The 19335-nt window shown below is 42.1% G+C and overlaps 2 protein-coding genes across 2 annotated transcripts in view; one reads left to right on the top strand and one right to left on the bottom strand.

The window, feature by feature from the left end:
* Window positions 1–14491, top strand: part of LOC111654782 (neurocan core protein-like) — a 47956-nt gene extending 33465 nt beyond the window's left edge. Inside the window, exons 13-20 of the mRNA XM_023405918.2 lie at window positions 3060–3176; window positions 7370–7483; window positions 9357–9408; window positions 9632–9738; window positions 10124–10206; window positions 10641–10785; window positions 11852–12034; window positions 13228–14491. Coding sequence (XP_023261686.1) covers window positions 3060–3176; window positions 7370–7483; window positions 9357–9408; window positions 9632–9738; window positions 10124–10206; window positions 10641–10785; window positions 11852–12034; window positions 13228–13346 — 920 coding nt within the window. The 3' untranslated portion in view covers window positions 13347–14491. The remainder of the gene's footprint in view (window positions 1–3059; window positions 3177–7369; window positions 7484–9356; window positions 9409–9631; window positions 9739–10123; window positions 10207–10640; window positions 10786–11851; window positions 12035–13227) is intronic.
* A 1358-nt stretch (window positions 14492–15849) lies between these two features.
* LOC111654791 (transmembrane 6 superfamily member 2-like) overlaps window positions 15850–19335 on the bottom strand; it is a 4688-nt gene continuing 1202 nt past the window's right edge. The window contains exons 2-10 of the mRNA XM_023405926.2: window positions 18725–18828; window positions 18518–18615; window positions 18328–18431; window positions 18142–18224; window positions 17914–18038; window positions 17189–17290; window positions 16983–17075; window positions 16783–16902; window positions 15850–16683 (exon numbers count right to left, since the gene is read on the bottom strand). Coding sequence (XP_023261694.1) covers window positions 16474–16683; window positions 16783–16902; window positions 16983–17075; window positions 17189–17290; window positions 17914–18038; window positions 18142–18224; window positions 18328–18431; window positions 18518–18615; window positions 18725–18828 — 1039 coding nt within the window. The 3' untranslated portion in view covers window positions 15850–16473. The remainder of the gene's footprint in view (window positions 16684–16782; window positions 16903–16982; window positions 17076–17188; window positions 17291–17913; window positions 18039–18141; window positions 18225–18327; window positions 18432–18517; window positions 18616–18724; window positions 18829–19335) is intronic.

Below are 19335 nucleotides of genomic sequence, written 5' to 3'. Positions count from 1 at the left end.
TTAGCTGTGGATGGATAGGCTGGCTACTTATTACATGATAATGTCTTGTTTTCTATTCTTACATGTGTTAAATACAAAATGTGTGATGTGTGGGTGTGGAGGCTTTAAAGGCACCTTGGACAGAGCTGAACTGAGTGATGAAATGTAGCAAGCGATGTGACTAACCCTTGCTGTGCAATCTCAGGAATGACTTTGCTAACACTGTTATTATAAAGAAACGATAAAAATAAGATCCTGGTTGTAAAAGAACAGAATTGTTCTGTAAGACGGCCTTTTCATTTCCCCTTCCCCTGACCTCTCCACTGGTTTATTTATTCAAAACATTCAGTGTGTATTCCCTGGCTACATACCTTTTATTCCCATCACAAGCAGAGATCACACCCCTGCCACCATACACAGTCTGTCCATTAAGTCTGCAGCACCGTATATCTCAGTGAAGCCCCTGGCTGGCCACCTGGTTTACTACTTATTTCCCGCTTGATAATGAGAGCGCATGCAGGAAACATCTTATCACCCGGCATTTGAAAGCCCCACGGACATCATGCTATCACACATTTCTATGGTGATTTATTTTGCGCCCTTTGAAAGCGGCTCATGTCTGCAGCAGGCGTGGCTGAGCTGCCTGCTCGGGGGGATCTGCAGATGGAAATCAGCTGTAAACTGTATCGACAAGAAGCCGAGGGTAACCATCTGGACTGCTGGTGTACAGTATGAGGGTTGATTGATTGACTGAGAGACCCTGGAGTCATGCAGGCAGAAGGCCATAAACACACAAACACACTGATATCTTTGCTGCACAAACAGAGGAGGTGGATGGATACGCTTGCAGAGAGATTGGACCAGAGTAATGGCTTTCAGCGTACATCTGTCTCACTCACGTGTGCACACTCCCAGCTCCTGCTCAGTCCCCTGTGGTTGGGTTTCATGGTGGTGGTCAGTGTTTGCTCTCCTGACTGGATCACGCAGCACTTCATCAGTTAGTTCAATCAATGAGAGAGGAGAGAAAAAAGGGGCCTCAGGTTGGATTCAAGGACTTTCAGCAGCGAAGCACATTGCACTAAAACGTGGACACACACAAGCACAGATACACATGGATTCACGCTCAGAGCACAAAGACGCAGTCATCCATCAAGTTTCTTTCTCCTGTTTGATTTATTTAAACTGATTTTTCTTCATTTTCCTGTAACATTTAAATTGCAGATAGTTTCTTTGTTTTCACCTTCCTCTTCGCGCTCTCCTGCCTTCACAGAAATGCCAACGATGTCTTTAAACTCCTTCTCCAAAAATCATATTTCCAAAGTAAACCGTGTTTCCACTGCAGTACCTGTGATTACTCATAGCAAAGGCTAGGTGTGATGTGTAGATTAATGCTTTGAGGTTTCCCAGTGCTGCTGCTGCAAAGTATCATCCCCTAACCGTCCTATCTCTGTAAACTTATTAGTTGGGTTTTGCTGTTGCCAGCTTGTTGTTGTTGTTTGTGCCGGTGGTGTCAGCTGCTGTGCGGAGCGAGGGACAGTCGGCCTCCTTCTACCTACTATTGATTTTTCTGCACCACTCGCTTTAATGAATGGCCAATTGCACAAGGTTTATTTTTCACACTTACACACACACACACACACACACACACACACACACACATACATACTGTCGTAAATCTGCTTGTCATAACAGTTTATTTGTCAAGGCGTGCCATGACCTTGACTGATGCAGAGGGTGCAAGTCCACGTTGGACCAGACTGCTGTACATTAAATGAAATGCATGGCTGGTTTTAGCACCTGACTTCAGCAGAATTCAAACCATGTGCACAGAGGTTTACTTTGCAAAATTTATCATAAATCTATAGAGTTAAAGTTATTGAGAAATCTCGCTCTGTACCAGAGTCCTTGATTGAAAACTCTCTATCATTTTTTTTCTTTCTTTTTTTTATTTATTTAAGCCCTGAACATTTATTTTGTCCAATACAGCAGCCGGCATGATGATAATTCAGAGGATGTGAGCTTGAGATGTCTGCTTCTGGTTAGTTATTGACCAGGATCAGCTTCAGGGCTAATCATAGCCAAGGTATTGATTTTCGCTCATCGTGCCGTGTAAACACAAACACACACACACACACACACACACACACACACACACAGTGTCAACCTGCTCCAACCAACACCACCTCCTCCTAAGCAGTCCTCAGTGTCAGAGAGAGAGAGATCTGGCAGAACAAAGACTCCCACAGCCGAGCTTTTGCGGACAGGATGAACGAGTGGTGGTTTTCAAAGACCTTAAGTTGCTATAATGAGCGGCTCAGGGGAGAAACACGTGGTGGTGTATCAATTGATATGGAAATGTGTAATTGTGGAAGGAGACCACACACACGCACACATTTTGGGGGTGAATAGCGAGGCCGAGGTGCTCAGCGGGAGGTCTGCTCATTTCTGTTGAGGATGGCTAATGTCTGAAGTTCTCACGCTGCCCACTACGCTCGGTGGAGTGAGCCAAGGCTTGCTTTCCATATGGTAACCATGACAACTGTGGCTGTGAGTGGATGGCGAGGTTGAGGCTCTGTGGCTTCTGATCCCTTTGAAAAGAGACAGAGTGTGAAATGGATATGTGTGTGTGTGTGTGTGTGTGTGTGTGTGTGTGTGTGTGTGTGTGTATGTGTGTGTGTGTGTGTGTTTGTGTGTGTTTGTTGTAACCGCTGGTTTTAGCTGAACTGCAATGATGGAAAATTAGGATGGCATGTGTTTTTTTTTCTGAGTCATACATTGATTTTTATTTTTATCCAGAGCAGTGCTGAGGGGAATTGCGTTGAAGCCATCTGACTTTAAAGGATCACCACGGAAAGAAATAAATGGAGCTTTACTCAGTCTGTAGAGCTTAAACGCACGTGTTGTATCCCTTCCCAAATAAATCACATTTACAAAAAAAACTAACAAAAACATTCTCCTTTACATTATCACTAATTAACTCCCTTTTTTTGAATCCCTAAATCCACCCCCCCCACACACACACATACACACACACACACACACTCACACACACACACCCCCCGTCCGTCTGTCTCTTTTAGTGGAGGTGGAGCCCTGCGTGACAAACCCGTGTCTGCATGGAGGAAAGTGCCTTCCTCAGGGAACGGGCTACAGCTGCTACTGCCCACAAGGATACACCGGGGAGAACTGTGAGATTGGTGAGTTATGCTCAAACACACACACACACACACACACTCGCAAACATATCCCACACAAACACACACACCGGCATAATGAAGCCAGCTCTGGTCTGTACATATTGGCCTAAGGCTCTTCAACGGCCTGTTGGCAGGTCAGAGGCTGAGCTGTCCGTCACAGTGAGAGAGGAGTTTGACTAGATACTAGGGTCAAAGGTTAGGATGAGACTGTCAGAGAAGGGTGATGGTAATTGTCCCTCAAGGTCGTAGCCATGGTAGCTTTCAATGGCAACGTTTTCTTCTCACAAATAACACTCCTGGCTAAAGTAGTGCCATGTAGCCAAGATGCTGATTGCATGTACAAATGGATCTATCTCTGTGATACTGTGCCAGCGCTCAACGATTCTCTAACTTGCTGTTACACCCAAAGACATTATTACAGTCACTTGAATTTTTAAGCTGATTTGATTTCTTGTCCCGAACGTGAAGGTTTTGGAATCATGTCAAAGCCTAGCTGAGTTTCATCATGGCTGAAAAAAGAAGAAAGAAAAATCATTTTATGGCAGAAATCCCAGATTCAAATCAGCACCAACAAACAAATCAACACCCTGAATTTCATGGAAATCCATCCATAGGATTTTATGAAACTAAGAAACAAAGAGCGGAGCAAACATAACCTTCTTGGTGGAAGTACCTAAAGGTTATTTGTAATTATACCCTCAAAAATTCACACATAGATTGGACATACTTAATTACAGGAAGGACCAGGTCAGGATCGCCTGCATGAAGCGTGCGACAGTAACTAGATTCAAAATCTTCCTGATCAATCCTTTGTTTACATGGAATTTTCCTCTCACTCTGAACCGCCTGTTATCTTTGGCAATGACAAGATTGGGCAAGAATTATACTTGCGGAGGTGTCACTGTATTTATGGTGCAGTGGTATCAGAGAGCCAGATGTGTTTCTTTTTTTTCTTCAAGGTTAAAATATACACCCACAGTCAGCCACGTAGCTGCAACTCCAAATCTGACGCTCACAAAGCTCCAGCCACAGCAGGCGTCACGCTGTGTCCCAAATCCATGCTGAACACTGATTCTAAGCAGGTTTGGAGAAGCTGACAAAATAAATGTACTCAAAGCAAACAGCGTGCATTCAAAATATTGTCCATTTCTGAGTGTGCTGTTGAAGGAAACTATTACTTACTAAACCACAATGCAAAGCAGAAAGGAAATGAAGGGGCTGCTCACAGTTGAAAAGATAAACCATGGATGGTGGATGCCTCATCGTCCCTACTGGTTCTTATTGATATCTTTCATACTTTGCTATGACTGTGAAACAGGTAGTAAGATGACTCAAAAAGCCTCAAAAGTTCTTCGGGGCGCCTCGGTGGCTCACCTGGTAGAGCACGTCTGACCCCGTGGCCCTTTGCTGCACGTCACTCCCCCTCTCTCCCGGACTTTCCTGTCTCTCTGTCACTGCACCAATCGAAATAAAGGCAAAAATGCCCCCAAAAAAAGCAAACTCTGGTTGCATCAGACATTGTTGGCCATGTTGGAAATCAATGATGAGTACCACATTGTATCAGGTTTACAAGATTTTTTGCATCATTGTGATGAACACATTGTTTTTTCAGGTAATTATTAATTTAATTCACAGTCAAATATATTCTATAAAGGTTCCTCAATCAAGTTTGCACAATTGTATTATAACATAATACTGCAAATATGTATTGTGTATATTGATATTGAGATAGAGGATTCTGTGCATCCACTTTTACTTCCCATTTCTTGAACTAAACTGGTTCCCAAATATAGTTGTGTTTTAGAAGAGAGCTTCGCTGTAGCTGATCCCCTTTGTCCCGCAGCAGGTAGAACTACCTCTGCAGAGGTTCTGTGACACTGTGACAGAGGTACAGTATATATCTGCCCTAAGGGCCCTAATTTGTTCCTTAACACATGCTCAGCTCGTTAGGCAGCCATTCCTCAAGGAAATGATCGCTTCATGAATAAATGATCCACATTCTGGCTGTGAACACCTTAATATTTACTCGATTTTGTCGGTTGTTCGTGTCATAGAAAGACAGAGGGACGGATGGAGAGACAATCAAAATGACAGCCAGCAGCTGATGCGTGGGTATGCTGGAAGGCTTTGTTATGGATTTGCAGAATTTGCAGTATTATCTCTCGGAGGAGCAGCTTCCCCTCTGCATAATGGATGAGAGGGACTAGAGGAAAAACAAAGAGCTGGATTGATTTTAATAGAAAGAAAAAGTTGGAACTGTGAACTCGCACATCTCAAGGTCATTCAAGGTCATTGATTTTTTTTTTTTTTTTTTTAAGTTAGGATTTTTTTATTATAGAATTAAGAATATGAGGTCCGAGTCAATACCAGTGCTGGTAAAAAAAAAAAAAAAGACAAAAATGTAAAAAAAAAACTTCCACATCACATTGTAGGGAATCCAGCCTCTGCCCTTTTTGACTAAACACACTAATGTGTGATTGTCAGGTGAAGTTTCATTTGCCTAAACTATTTGGAGATTATCTTGCTGGGTTGCACCCACACTGTTTAATTTAATCTCTAATAAATGACAGTCTGAGCTTGGTACAACTATGATTAAAATGACTAATCCTTGATTCATATTATAAATTTTTTGGTACAATTTCACCACACTTTAGTAAGTAGAGAAGTAGATCTAATCCTATATCGTGTTTCTGCCACAGTGTTATTCCTCTCTCATGGTGGTTTGAAGTGATTTGAACCGATGAACCAAGCTGTCAAAGAAGGCTATTTTCTCAATAAAAAAAGTGGCTTTTGAAAAACTTTAAGGCTACTTATGCCTTTAAACTGCTATTTGATCTTACAGACAAACAACATAGTTTGATTGATCACAACTTTGAGCCCGTTACAAGAAAACACATTAGCTCAAATCTACGCTTTCACACTCTGTCTTTCTTCAAAAATAACAGCCTCATTTTCCTCCCTCTGTCATAAAAGAGCTGCCATCTTCATAAACACATAAACAACCCCTGTTGTCAGATTAAAGTTAGATCAAACCTAAAAGTAGTTGATGCCAAAGAAAACATTAAAGTTAGGTTAGGTTACTAAAGCCGAGAAAATTGTATTTTAAAAAAGATTCAAAAACAATCTCATTTAGTATCACACTAGAACACTGCCATATTCACTTCTTTTTTTGACTAGACTGAAAACGAATCCTTATGTAGCCAACCTCACCAGTGTGAAGTATGAAAGTCTTGTGTGAGGCTAAAGGTCATTCTGGTTTGATCCGTCTGACACATTTACAATAGCTCCTCATAGCCACTGACCTTTTTCAGTGTTCAGCTTCCTGCTTGAAACTAAGTAACTGTCGAGATCTGAGGAGATACTCTGAAGTAAGTTTAAACTTTTAAGTAGCTCTCTTTCTGCACTCTCGCTGTGAGTTTTAATAGATTTCTGCAGTCCTGGGGTATATCTGTTATTCTGGGTCCAAAAAACCCCACAGTGTTGAAAGAAGATTACATGCCCTCCATTTACAATGATAAAGTGATGCTTTATTGATCCCTGTAGAGAAATGTTCCTCTCGCCTGCCACAGAGAGGTTAGAGAGCACCGTCAGCTGCAGAGCAGCAGCCCTGGAGCTGGTAGCGTATCTGTTGTTGCTTGAGGACTCTTCAGCAGTGTGGAAGTCTGCCAAAATGGGGGGCCGAGCCCAGACCAAGTTCAGCTCTATCTGCTCACTCGTCCACCAAAATTTATGTCTACACTTTAACAGCTTTAAAGGAAAAGCAATGCAGACTGCCGTTTCTCCCTCATTCAGTCCTTTGTAAAAGGAGACAATGAACAAGAGACAAAATAAGAGATTGGACATACATCAAGTTAAGATCTGTAAACGCATAAAGAAGGATGTAGCAACACTTGAAAGGCTTTTAGAGTGTCTGTGAGAGAATGAGGACAAACAAGGAATGTAAAGGAGATTAGACTGTCTCTATTCTGCTCTCACCCTGTTTGAATTATGACACTATACACACCGACATGGACACCTTACACTGTTTAAACCGGGAGCAATGACCAGCTCTTCTTGTGTCACTTCTTGAACGCCTCCGACTTTTTTACTCCTCTTCATGAACAACATCTCTTCAGCAGAAAACATCTCTTAAGTTTGAACCCTAATGTGATCTCCAACCAAGTCTGTTATCCTCGCTTCTTTCCTCCCAACAGATGTTGACGACTGCCAGTCCGAGCCATGTGAAAACGGAGGCACTTGCATTGACAAGATTGATGCATTCCTCTGCCTCTGCTTGCCCAGCTACGGAGGAGACACATGTGAGAAAGGTGAGAGGAAGAGCACTGCACACACACACACACGACTCCAAGCTATCTGAGGACGATTATCATGCATTACGTTACTGGACTGAACAGCGCCAAGAAATTCAGTACGTTGTTGTATGTGCAACCACAGTGGTGAACTTATTAAGATTCCCGGCTGTCTGACACCAGCAGTAAAAGGTGCTGGTGGAAATAATCCTGATCAGTGTGCAGTGTCTGTTACCGCTATATGTCATAATACAGAATCGCAAGGCTGCATCTCTTTGCAGCTATCAGACAGTGTATCTGTGCGTCATAGGGCTGCAGGGTGATGGATACTGACTGGATCTCCTGCGTGCACAAAAAGCACCAGTTACTATTTGCACATTTTTTTGTTATTTGGTTGGTAGGACTCATCAAAAACACAATTTTATTGTGTTTGCTGTGATTGTAATAGTGTTTTTATGGTTCAAGATTATTGCTGTAACAGTGTTATGTGCTGTTTGTAGATTAAAGGTGCCCTGTGGGGTTTTCTTGTAAACATACAAAAGTGATGTTTACATTCAGTGTTTCTTCCCAAAACGCATTGTGTGTATCCCTGAGGTCATACAAACAAACTTGTTGATTCAATTTTTTTTTTTTTCTCATCAAACATTTGCAACGCAGCTTTTTGGACAAATGCAATGACTAACGCATTTTTTACATCTTTGTTTGTTGGCGTGCTTCTTCCATACTTCATACTTCTGTGCATGTTACTGCCACCACCTGTCAATCAAACAGAATTTCTTGGAAAGAGGGATATAAAAGAGAAGACAATTTATAAAAACAAGCAGAATTAAATTGGTAAACTCACAGAATACAATATCAAGACAATCAAGACAAATAGGTGTTAAGATAATTTTAAAGAGATAGTTTGACATTTTGAAAAATATGCTTATTTGTTTTCTTGCTGAGAGTTGCCAAGATACAATTTGTTAATCTGAGCTTTAGACATGCTGGTAGGTAGATTTGGCACCTTTGGACAAAGCCAGCCGAGCTGTTTCCAAAAAATAAGTAAGTAAATGACAGTGAGAACCAAGGAGGCAGAGAAACAAGCCACAGAAAATATGCAGGCGGATGTGAAGCTGTGTCGCTAAATATAAACCAAACTAAGCTAGCAATGAATTGGCTGAGTGTAAAAACAGTCTGATGCAGGCGCTCAAATATCAAAATAGGCAAATCAGGATCCATGTTACGTTATCAAAGAGGCGTACGGCAGCAACCAACCCACAAGTACTGGCTCGGCAGTCCGTGATACAACAAAAAGGAGGCAGTCTAGTCTCTTGAGCCCATGCAGTATGAACACTAAACACAGAGGCACGAGTCACATGTATGTCCGTGTGGTATGTGGCACTAATCACCCCCCATACCACACCCGCTGATTCATCACCTCACTGGTTTTAGCCACCTCCAGCTCCAGATCTGTCCTCCTTATATATGTGTGTGTGTGTGTGTGTGTGTGTGTGTGTACTGTGCACTAGTTGTAATGAGGATTAATGAATATCTAACCTTTGCAGTTATAAATGAATTCACAGGCCTTGGTGTTATTAATGAATACTAATAGTGCAGAGAGAGGGCCACATGTGCAGTGAATTGAAAACGAGCCTGTATAATTACACTTCATGTATTTAGCCTCTCAGGATGCCAAAGCCATATATTTTAGTCTTTATTTGCCAAATGAGATAGAACGCTCTGCAAAAGAAGCGTACGGTTCCACTGCTTCCTCTCCTCCTATCTTAGACAGACTATTTTGTCTTTTCTCCATGTTCCTGCATTCAGCCACACATTTTTTTTTCATGCCCTTCAAGGAATAATTTTAGCTTCTGTCATTTCCGCTCCTCCTTTCTCTTCATCTTTACAGACATAGAAGGTTGCGAGCATGGTTGGAGGAAGTTCCACGGCCACTGCTACAGGTAGGAATGATGAAAAAAGAAACTGGCAGCACTGGGAAAATAAATGGAGTCACAAAATATTTGCCTGCAACCACAGGTGCCTCGTCTATCTGCATTACTTCTTTATACCCTTGAGTTTTCCCTGACACACTTACCGCAGTGCTCTGTACCAATTAGGCTTGTCTCGCTGCATTATGTATGAAATATGTATTTTCATATCCACTTTCACTGCGTCGTCCCAAAGGTACTTCACCCACAGACACACCTGGGAGGATGCAGAGAAAGACTGCAGAGAGCACAGTGCCCACCTCAGCAGCGTCATCTCTGCTACGGAGCAGGAGTTTATCAATGGTATGTGTGTATTTATTGTTGGTCTGGTATGTAACACAGTTATGCACAAAAACAAAAAAAGGAAACAACTAGAGACATAAATCAAATTAAACATGATGCCTGCACACTCAGAAACTAAAGATATAAAACAGGATAAACAGGATAAAAAAAAATAAACAAAACCTTCTCCATAGTCGTCCTGATTTGTTCATCTACACTATGATGCAGGGAGAGGACAAATGAAAATAGAATACAAATGAAATGATAGAGAAGAAGGTGATGGAATAGACGAGTCAGAAAGGGACAGAGAGTGTGAAGCACAGAGATATACTGTATGCCAGGGAGTGTGTAAGTATGTGTGTTAATTAGGTCAAAGAATCATGTTGTACTGGAATTTTCTTTCCAGGTCTGGGTCATGACAACGCCTGGATCGGACTGAATGACCGCACAGTGGAGGAGGACTTTCAGTGGACTGACGGGAATGATCTGGTTAGTGATCGCCGTTCTGTTGTGCCGCCGACTGCGAATCACCAACTTTAGTTTTAAAGCCCCTGACAACATTCATGATGAAATGAGTTTAAAATACTCAAATAATGTGCATCGTCAGGACAGTGTGGGCGATGTTTGATCTGATTGGACAGACGGCGGTTTGAATCAGATAAAAACACCAATACAGAAAACTGTTCTGACTCTATTTTGCATGCAGAAAGATGCTGTTGCTCATGATAAGAAACTGATCGGGATAATATGTTTTTTATGGTCATTTAAATCTCATTTGTAATTTTACAAATGGCATTTATCTGAAAATACCAGTGTTCATCTTTGCCTGAAGCAAGGGGGAGTAAAGATTGTTGATTTCCACAGTGACAGCCCTGACAAATGAAAGCAGATGCAGCTGAATTGTGCTGTTTGCTGTCGTGCAGGTATATGAGAACTGGAGGGAGAGCCAGCCCGATAACTTCTTCGCAGGCGGCGAGGACTGCGTGGTGACCATTGCCCATGAGGATGGCAAGTGGAACGACGTGCCCTGCAACTACAACCTGCCCTACATCTGCAAGAAAGGCACAGGTACAGCAAGACGGCTGGACTGTACTCGGCAACAAACTAACTATTCCTTTAGCGCAATTAAACACATGCAAACAAACAACAACTTTCTGTCCTTCCCTGCTTGATAAATTGAGGTCCAGCATGACTCACAGCGTAATAATCATTTCATGTGGAGAGAATTTTGCTGTCTTCATACAACTCGGTTCCTTGTGTGTTGACCAGCTGGCTGCCTGTTAGTCATCAGGGCTCATCATCAGTTCTTGTGCTCTGTATGTAGGAAACATTTCTTTATCACAAAGCGTCAGGAGCTGCTCAGACTCTTTTTTCTCCATTAAAGGTCACGGCAGCAGATGCTCTAAAAAGTTAACCACAAACTTAAGTGAAGATTGCGATTCAGTCTCCAACCATGTATTGATTTTTGAAAGCAATATCCACTGGGCTCACTTACATTTTTGTCCACGCAGCAGAACTGTATTTGCAGTTATTACCAATTATTACCTTGTTCACAAATATGATCTGAAATTCCTCTGAGCCGTTTTGCCAGGTTCTCCTAATACCGCTCCTTCCGCCCTCTGTGAGCCACAACTCAGCCGGCCTGAATGTGAAAGCAGTGAGATCATGTGGGATGCAAAGAGAGCGAAAGCCGGGGAGCCGCTGAAGACACAGAGGATGGTCAGGAGGAGTTAGGAAAGGAAGGAGACAGATGGAGGAGGACAGGGAGAAAAGGATAGAGTAGTGTGAGTGTTTGTTTGTCGGGCTGTGGTCTCATGGCTCTGTGGTTTGGCTGTAGTCCCTGTCTACTGCAGAAACCTATTACCTCCCTCTGGCCTCACCACAGTTCAGCTCAGCTATCAGATACAGCAACAATGCTGCCATCTACAGGCAAAACACAGCTTGGTTACTGTGCCTTTAAAATAGATTTGTTTTATATAAATACTAATATGGACTAAGTGGAGGTGGAGACTATTACCATACTTGAAGTCGTGGGCTTTTGGCACCAAATATGACTGATGTGAAATAAATACTGCATGTACACCAACCTTTATCTGTGTTATTTACATGGTTTTAATTGAATTATTTTTGGCAGTGTTGTGTGGGACCCCGCCCACAGTGGAGAACGCCCATTTAATAGGCCGCCGGAGGTCACACTATGACATCCATTCGGTGGTGCGCTACCAGTGCTCTGAAGGCTTCTACCAACGTCACATCCCCACCGCTCGCTGCCGGGCTGATGGGAGCTGGGAGAGACCCAGGATCATCTGCACAAAGTGTGAGTATTCAGGAAAAGGCAAAGGAAAAGTATGAAGCTTTATATTTATTTTTACAGTCCGTTTCAATTATTTAACTCGTAGTATTAGGCTGTCATTGTAAATAATTGATTTGTTTTGGCTTTCCTTGGCAGATATAGCCTAATTTCTCATCTTTATGGGTGAATGGCTAATGGGGAATAATATGATCTCAGTGACTCTGACTGTGGCATGATTGTTGATCAGACAGGCTGGTTTGAGTATTTCACAAACTGCTGATCACCTGGGATGTTACACATAAAAGTGTGTAGAGTTTATACTATTTTGTGAAAAACAAAAAAGAAAGATCCAGTGAGTGACAGCTCTGTGGACGGAAACGCCTCGTTGATGAGAGAGGTCAGAGGAGAATGACCAGACTGGTTGGTGCTGACAGAAAGGCTACAGTAATTCAGATAACCACTCTTTACAACTGTGGTGAGCAGACCAAGCATCTCTGCATGAACAAAGGTCAAAGCCTTGTCAGGTTCCACTCCTGTCAGCCAAGAACAGAAATCTGAGGCTGCAGAGGACACAGACTCCCAAACACTGAAAAACAAATCCAGGCTGCTGTTGTAATGGTGTTTGAATGCCAGTTGTTGCTGACCTATGTTTCCCTTTATGGCCACAGTTTACTGTCAACTAATGGCTACTTCCGACATGATAATGCACCATGTCACAAAGCAAAAGTCATCTCAAACTGGTTTCATGAACATGACAAGTCCAGTGTTCTTCATTGCCCCCCCCCCCCAGAAATTTAAACAGTGTCATAGTTTGTCACTAGATATATTGGTTGTAATTCTAATTCAAAACTAATAGAACAAAAATGTTTTTAGTTATGTGTCTAGGTAAAAAAAAAATACCACAAACCTAGAACCTTCTTGCTGTGAGGCAAGGCCACATCAGCGTCAGCCTTACAATACAAATATAAAGTCCCTTAAAATATGAAAAATATATAATGCAGAAACATACAAAGTAAAGGTAAGTCAATGAGAAGGGCAAACAAAGAGCAAGATATAAAAATATAAGCTGATATGGTGAGCGGAGGACTTAACTCACTGGGTGCAACAAGTGTGAGGAACAGTCACCAAAATCAGAGTTGTGTTGTTTATCTACGGCACTGCAGCACATGTACAACATAAAACAAGATAAACATACGCGGTTCCTTCTCATTTTTTAGCCCGGCGATCACACCGGTACAGACGCCACCACCACAATCAGCACCACGAGCGCCGCAGCCACAGGAGACACGGAGGAGAGGGACACAAGGCCAGAGAGGACGCACACAGCTACTACTGAACCAAATAACACAACGTCTGCGATGCCTAGGTGCTAACTGTGGCCCATAAAGAAAGACAGTAGTTCACATCACTCTCGTTTCCTTTCCCGCTTCTGACCATGCTCTCTGTTTAGCTGACGAATAAGGTTTTCTTACTCTAACATAAAGTATATCTCCATGTCACCGAGTTCGGGTGTTTTGATGCCTCTTTTTTTGTTTTCACTACACTTCCTTTAACCCGAGGTCCATGCGAACACTAACTGTAACACTAACTCTTATTAACATCCTCCCTCCCTAACGTCTCAGTACAGTGAATCCTTCACCTGTCTATGAACTAAAGCCCTCTAGACTGACAGCAGTGTGTGAGCATGTGTGAGCGTGTGCATGTAAGAGAGAGACTTACAGAAGTGCTGAGTCACATTTTTCTTTTTTTTGTAAAAGTTTGCTTGTTCTACATGAAAAATGACTCATCCTAGTATTCTGTTTACAAAGCACAGATGTGATGATGCAAGATAGCATTCAGTCCCTGATAACCCTGAGCTTTTTGTATGTGTACTGTAGGTGTTACTTTTTTCCATAGAGTACCTGAATAGCTGGTTCGTCTTAATCTACTGACATGCTTTTTTTCTGATATTTGCTATGTTTTTGTGTAATGTTACTATTTATTATGAATCATTTGCTAGTGAATATGCTTTCTTTTTTTACTTATACTTCAGAGAGCCGATGTAACATCGTTTTTCTATACCAGTATATAAGTCCAACAATCAATAACAAAATTAATCATGATTGCCTCTAATCTCTGTATTGTAAGTATTGTGGTGTTTGTTATTGGCTGATCCCTGATCAATAGCTGGACCCTGCCCAATTAAATAGACTCCCCTGTTCTCATAAGCACTCTCACCTAATAAATATGTCCCATTGGCATAGTTAGTTTGGATGGGATTATACAATACTTTCGTGAGATAACCACTTGATTGTATCTGAATTGCTGAATACTTTCAATCTTTGCACGGCTATATTTACATGATGGGTAGAATGTCACAATTTTTTTTGTCTTTGGTCCCTTTGATATTTGATCGATCATCCACTTTTTTGGTGTTCTTATGACTTTTTGTCCTGCTGTTGTATTTCATTCTTAATAAAGTGAGAAAAAAAATGAACAACATTCCTGAGTATCCTTCATTTAAGCCAAAAACAAAACAACAAATTTATCTGCTTATATCTTGTAAACGTCTCAACAACTATTAGATTAATCACTGTGAAATTTTGCATAGACCCTCGTGGTCCCCAGAGGATGAAGCCCGATGAATTAGATTATCCCCTGATGTTTCCCATAGCGCCACCAGCAAGTCAATGACGTCCCCTATCAAGTGACACATCTTTATAGTGTGAACTGAAATAATATCGGTGACTTCCCTGACTTTTCATCTAGTGCCATCACACAGAGCCACTAGCAAGGCTTTGTTTCACTGGTGTGTCTGTGCACAGATCCTATAATCCATTCGTCTTTGACAGGAAAGTGCTGTTGTGCTTAGATTGTTTCTATCATGTCACCAGTTTGGTACTCCAGCAGATGAAACTCTTTGCTGCTCACTTTATTTCGCTCTCTACACTCTGGGCAATAGTTTTATCCTGTTTGGTACATGAGCTCATCTTGGTTGTGTCAGTGAGCAGAATACTTGAGGAGAGAGAAGGATGACCCCATGCGATGAGTGAGACATAACAGATTGTGTTTGCCAGAATCAACAGAACCCCCGGTGTGAAAAAAGAGAAGATTTTTCTTATGTCGCAAAGTATAATTAAAGTATGATTTTGATCTGATAAAAAAGCAGTTCAATCACAGGGATGATCATACATCTGTCATAGGCGTCCCCCCCCCCCCATGTTTAATTCATCTCACACCATGGTCCCAGTTTCTCTACACTTCCAGATATAAACTGCACCGTTAACGTGAAATCAACCGAGGACAACGACCTCTGCCTAACAGCAGCTACAGTCCTGTACACACAGCATGAGGGCAACTTTGATTCACCTCAAAAGGCTAAAACAGTTTACGTGATGCACAGCTGGCTGATGCGTCACGTCATCTTTTGTGCGGCTGTTGTGTGTGACAGCTAACCTAAATCCAGGGTTCAATGCTTATCAGTTTGACTACCACAGCGGTTCACTGTACATAGGGCACAATGACATCACCAGGCAGGGACAATATTCACTTCTGAGGAGATCGTCCTATTAAACCAGCAAACCGCTCAGCTGATGAATAAAAGCAGATTTTAACTTTGGATTTCGTGATCGTGAACCTATGGCCTGTTACATGTTGAAAGCACAGAGAGACATAAGCCAACAGACTCAGAGAAACTGCGTCACTTGAGATGACTAGAGCTAAAATGTTAGTTAATAAGTTGATGAGTTCAAGGGCAGAACTATTTTTAAATCATTTTCGGTCAAAAACAGTGTCAGTGAAAAATGGATTGCTGGGACAAAACAGAACAATCTGAAGACATCACACTGGGCTCTAGGAAATAGTGATACACATTTTTTTTTTTTTAATTATTACTCACATTTTATAGACCAAATGATTGATTAATCAATCATTAGTTGCAGCCCCAGTAACAACAAATAGAATCACCAAAGACGGTGCACAGTATCCATCACCAGGTCGACTTTTCTTCTTGAGTAACATCTGCTACCATCTCCCTTATCACATCAACGTAAGTTATTCAGACTTTCAAGATTTTATAAGTATAAGTTCACTGACCCTGTCAATGTTAGATCGGTAAGAACAAACTTTCAGCTGTAGAGCTGCAGAGATTTTGGTCTGGATTTCTGCATAGAAAGATGTAGAATCATGACTTTACGAACTGGGTGTCTGGATGAGTCACCTGAAAGCTGTGCGAGACGATCACAGCCCTCAACTCCATCAACAGCCTTCTTATCAGGGTCCAATAGTCCATGCAGGGAGTGCTGCACGAGGTGACTGATTTTCAAAACAGTTGACTCAAGAGCAGTGTCTTTAGATTTCCTCTGGGTTTTGAGGTTGAAAAATTGTGAGTTTAAAGCAGTTTGTCCACAAAAGATAGTCCACAGAAAACATTCGGCCCATCACAGCGTGAAGTATTCCTCGACAGCCGGCAGCTGGTGTGTGGTTTAGTTTTTCTTCTTCTCGTCGTTGGTCTGTCCCTTGGGAACAGGATTCATAAAATAAGCAGGGTTAGTGCGGCAGCGCAGGGCCAGCAGAGCCGGCGCAGCAGCGAGCAGCACATTGAGGGTGATAACAGGCCACCATTTGTCTGCTGTGACTCGGTATGTGAAGGGAGTGCGGGAGTGCAGAGATGCACCAATATGGCACCACTGGTTCTGGAGAGAACAACAGGAAGTCAACATTAGACTTGTTATGTGGCATTTTGCTTTTTCACGCTATATGAATAACAACGAACACATTATAACCAAAGTTACCTGAGCCATGGCTGCAGCAAAGAAGATGGTCCAGTCTAACATCCAGCTGCACCCGGGTGTTCTCAGACCATAGATGAGGACCGTCAGCAGGGGAAGAGCATAGAACAAATGCACCAGCATCTAGAAGAATTGTGCACAAAAATCAGTTATAGATATACATTAGATTTGCTTTAATCCTGTGCATCTTTCTCCAGACTGACCATAACCCTGGGGAAGCCGACTGGGTCTTTGAGGTACGGCTCGTACTGATAGATGTAGGTGAAACAAGCGTCCAGAGGACAATCCAGCACCACCTGGAACACAGCAGGAGGACAGAGCCGTATTCAAACATGTTACCTGATATCTCAGTGAGTAAGGCAGACATACTGGAAAAAGGCTACAAAAGCTTGCATGTGGTTTTACTCACAAAGCCTCTGAAAACAGAGAAGGCCATCGCTCCCACTAACAGAAGTGAGAGAAGCAGGTCGAGCGGGCGGGACAGCAGACCTTTCTTCTGCTCCTCTGCGATCTAGTCAACACAGACGCATTCTCAGTTAATGTAGGCACTGTCCATTTCTTTATTTTAATACCTTAATAGTGATTAAAGCCAAATTTATATAATGATAGGGACAAAATTGGCTAAGCAAAGGATTGATAGTATCAGCACTACAGCAACTGTTTGAACTGTTTGACAGGCTGTATAGGTATGTATATTTGTTATAAGTTTAAAGTGTTTTATTTTATTTATTTATTTTATGATAAAGCCTATTATTAAATATGTGTTGGCCAAGACAGATCTTTATCACAGTAAAACGCATTAATGTACAAAACAAAAAATCGGTCAATATATCAAATCTCAAATATAGGCTAGTACCTGTGTGAGCCTAAAAAAATACAGCATCATTCGGGCTGTGATATCATCATAAAAGTCAATTAGCACAAATTAGTTGATCCTCTATGGCAGTGGGTCCCAACCTGGGGTTTGGATCCAACACAATGGGTCGTGTCATGAGTCTAAGAGGTCGCAAGATTATCATCAGAGGTGAGGAAACAGGAGAAAAAAATAGTCTAAAAAGGATGGATGGTTGGATGCCACTACTCTACAGATAGGCTATTCAGAATATTGTAAATGTGTCATCAGTGGAAATGTACCTTGTCCGCTGTGACAACCGGCATCTCTCTGGGTCTGCTAAAGAGCAGGGAAGCCGCCCAGAAAGGCGCCAGAAAGAACGGCACATTCCTCCAAAAGGCCGGCCGAATGTTAGACCCGTATTTACCTGCACAAACGAGAACGTCATCAGCAGAAATGGATCTCAAACAACACTCGAAATTAAATACATACACACAATGAAAAGCAGTGCTTGTGTAGGCAGCTCTCACCGATGACCACTCCCGGGATGAGAACAATTTGATGGGCGATGGAGGAGCCCGTCCACAGCAGGCCCAGGCTTCGATAGGACTTCCTGCATGAACAGAAAAGCAACAGGTTTCATTAAGACGAACCCGCTGAACACACAGCAGACAGGCAGAGATGGTGGCGGTGGCGGCGGTGATGCCACAGCTCACCCTCTGAACATGCGGTGGATGATGGTGAGGAAGAGGACAAAGTGAAAGACGCCTTCCCAGTAAGACATCATCACAGCGTAGGCCGAACTCAGATGAGGTTCACCCTGAAGAGATAGCATCATGCAATGACATATAAACACCATCATCAGGAAGTCGTATTTAGGAGAGTGGGAGGAAAGGTTTATCTTACCGCTTTTAGATAGAAGCCCATGAAGCCAGAGATGAAGCCATCCTGCTCTAAAGCATTAGTCAGGCCCACCATGCAGGTGAAGGAAAACTCTGCAAACGCTGAAGAAACATATGCAGGATTTTTATTTATTTTTTATTTTTTTTATTAAACACCTTCTACACCTTTAATTCACTGACAATGTCAAAATATTTGTTTAACTGGTTTTACCATAGAATAAAGGGTCAATTTTATTCTTGTGTGGCACAGTGAGGAGAAGGAGAAGAAGAACCGATCCCAGGACAACCATTCCCATTCCCAGGACAGGCAGAGGTCTGAGGAGTGACAGTGACGGACACAGTGAGAGCTCATTCATCAGTCCACAACCCTGCAAGCATTTAACTACCAGCAACTATTGTGATCATCCATTTGTCGTTTGTCAGTTTTCAAGCAAACAGTCACCAGTTGTAGCTTCTCTGTTGTGAGGATTTGCTGCTTCCCTGTGTCATTTGTGTTAATTCACTGAATACCATCCAATTCTAGACAGTTTGTCAGACAAACCAGACAACATGAAGACGTGTCCTCGTGCTTTTTACCTCTGCTTTCAGAGAGAAATAATCAGCAGATTATTCAAGGATGACAATAATTGTTGGTTGCAGCTCTAATTTTACTAGAATGTACAATCTCCCTCACATCCACACTTTCATCAGAAAAGACAACCCTCACAACAATTTTCTCTAAGGTGTTATTTCCTCCATTATCCTTTTAGAAAAAAAAAAAGATCTAACACTGGATGTTGCACAAAACAGTTTTAAATATCAGTCAAGCCATACAGTGATCAT

The sequence above is a fragment of the Seriola lalandi genome, unplaced genomic scaffold (genome assembly GCF_002814215.2).
Source record: "Seriola lalandi dorsalis isolate HSWRI2012SDOR001 ecotype SW California unplaced genomic scaffold, Sedor1 jcf7180002054290, whole genome shotgun sequence".
Classification (NCBI taxonomy): domain Eukaryota; kingdom Metazoa; phylum Chordata; class Actinopteri; order Carangiformes; family Carangidae; genus Seriola; species Seriola lalandi.
This window is presented reverse-complemented; position numbering and strand designations above follow the sequence as displayed.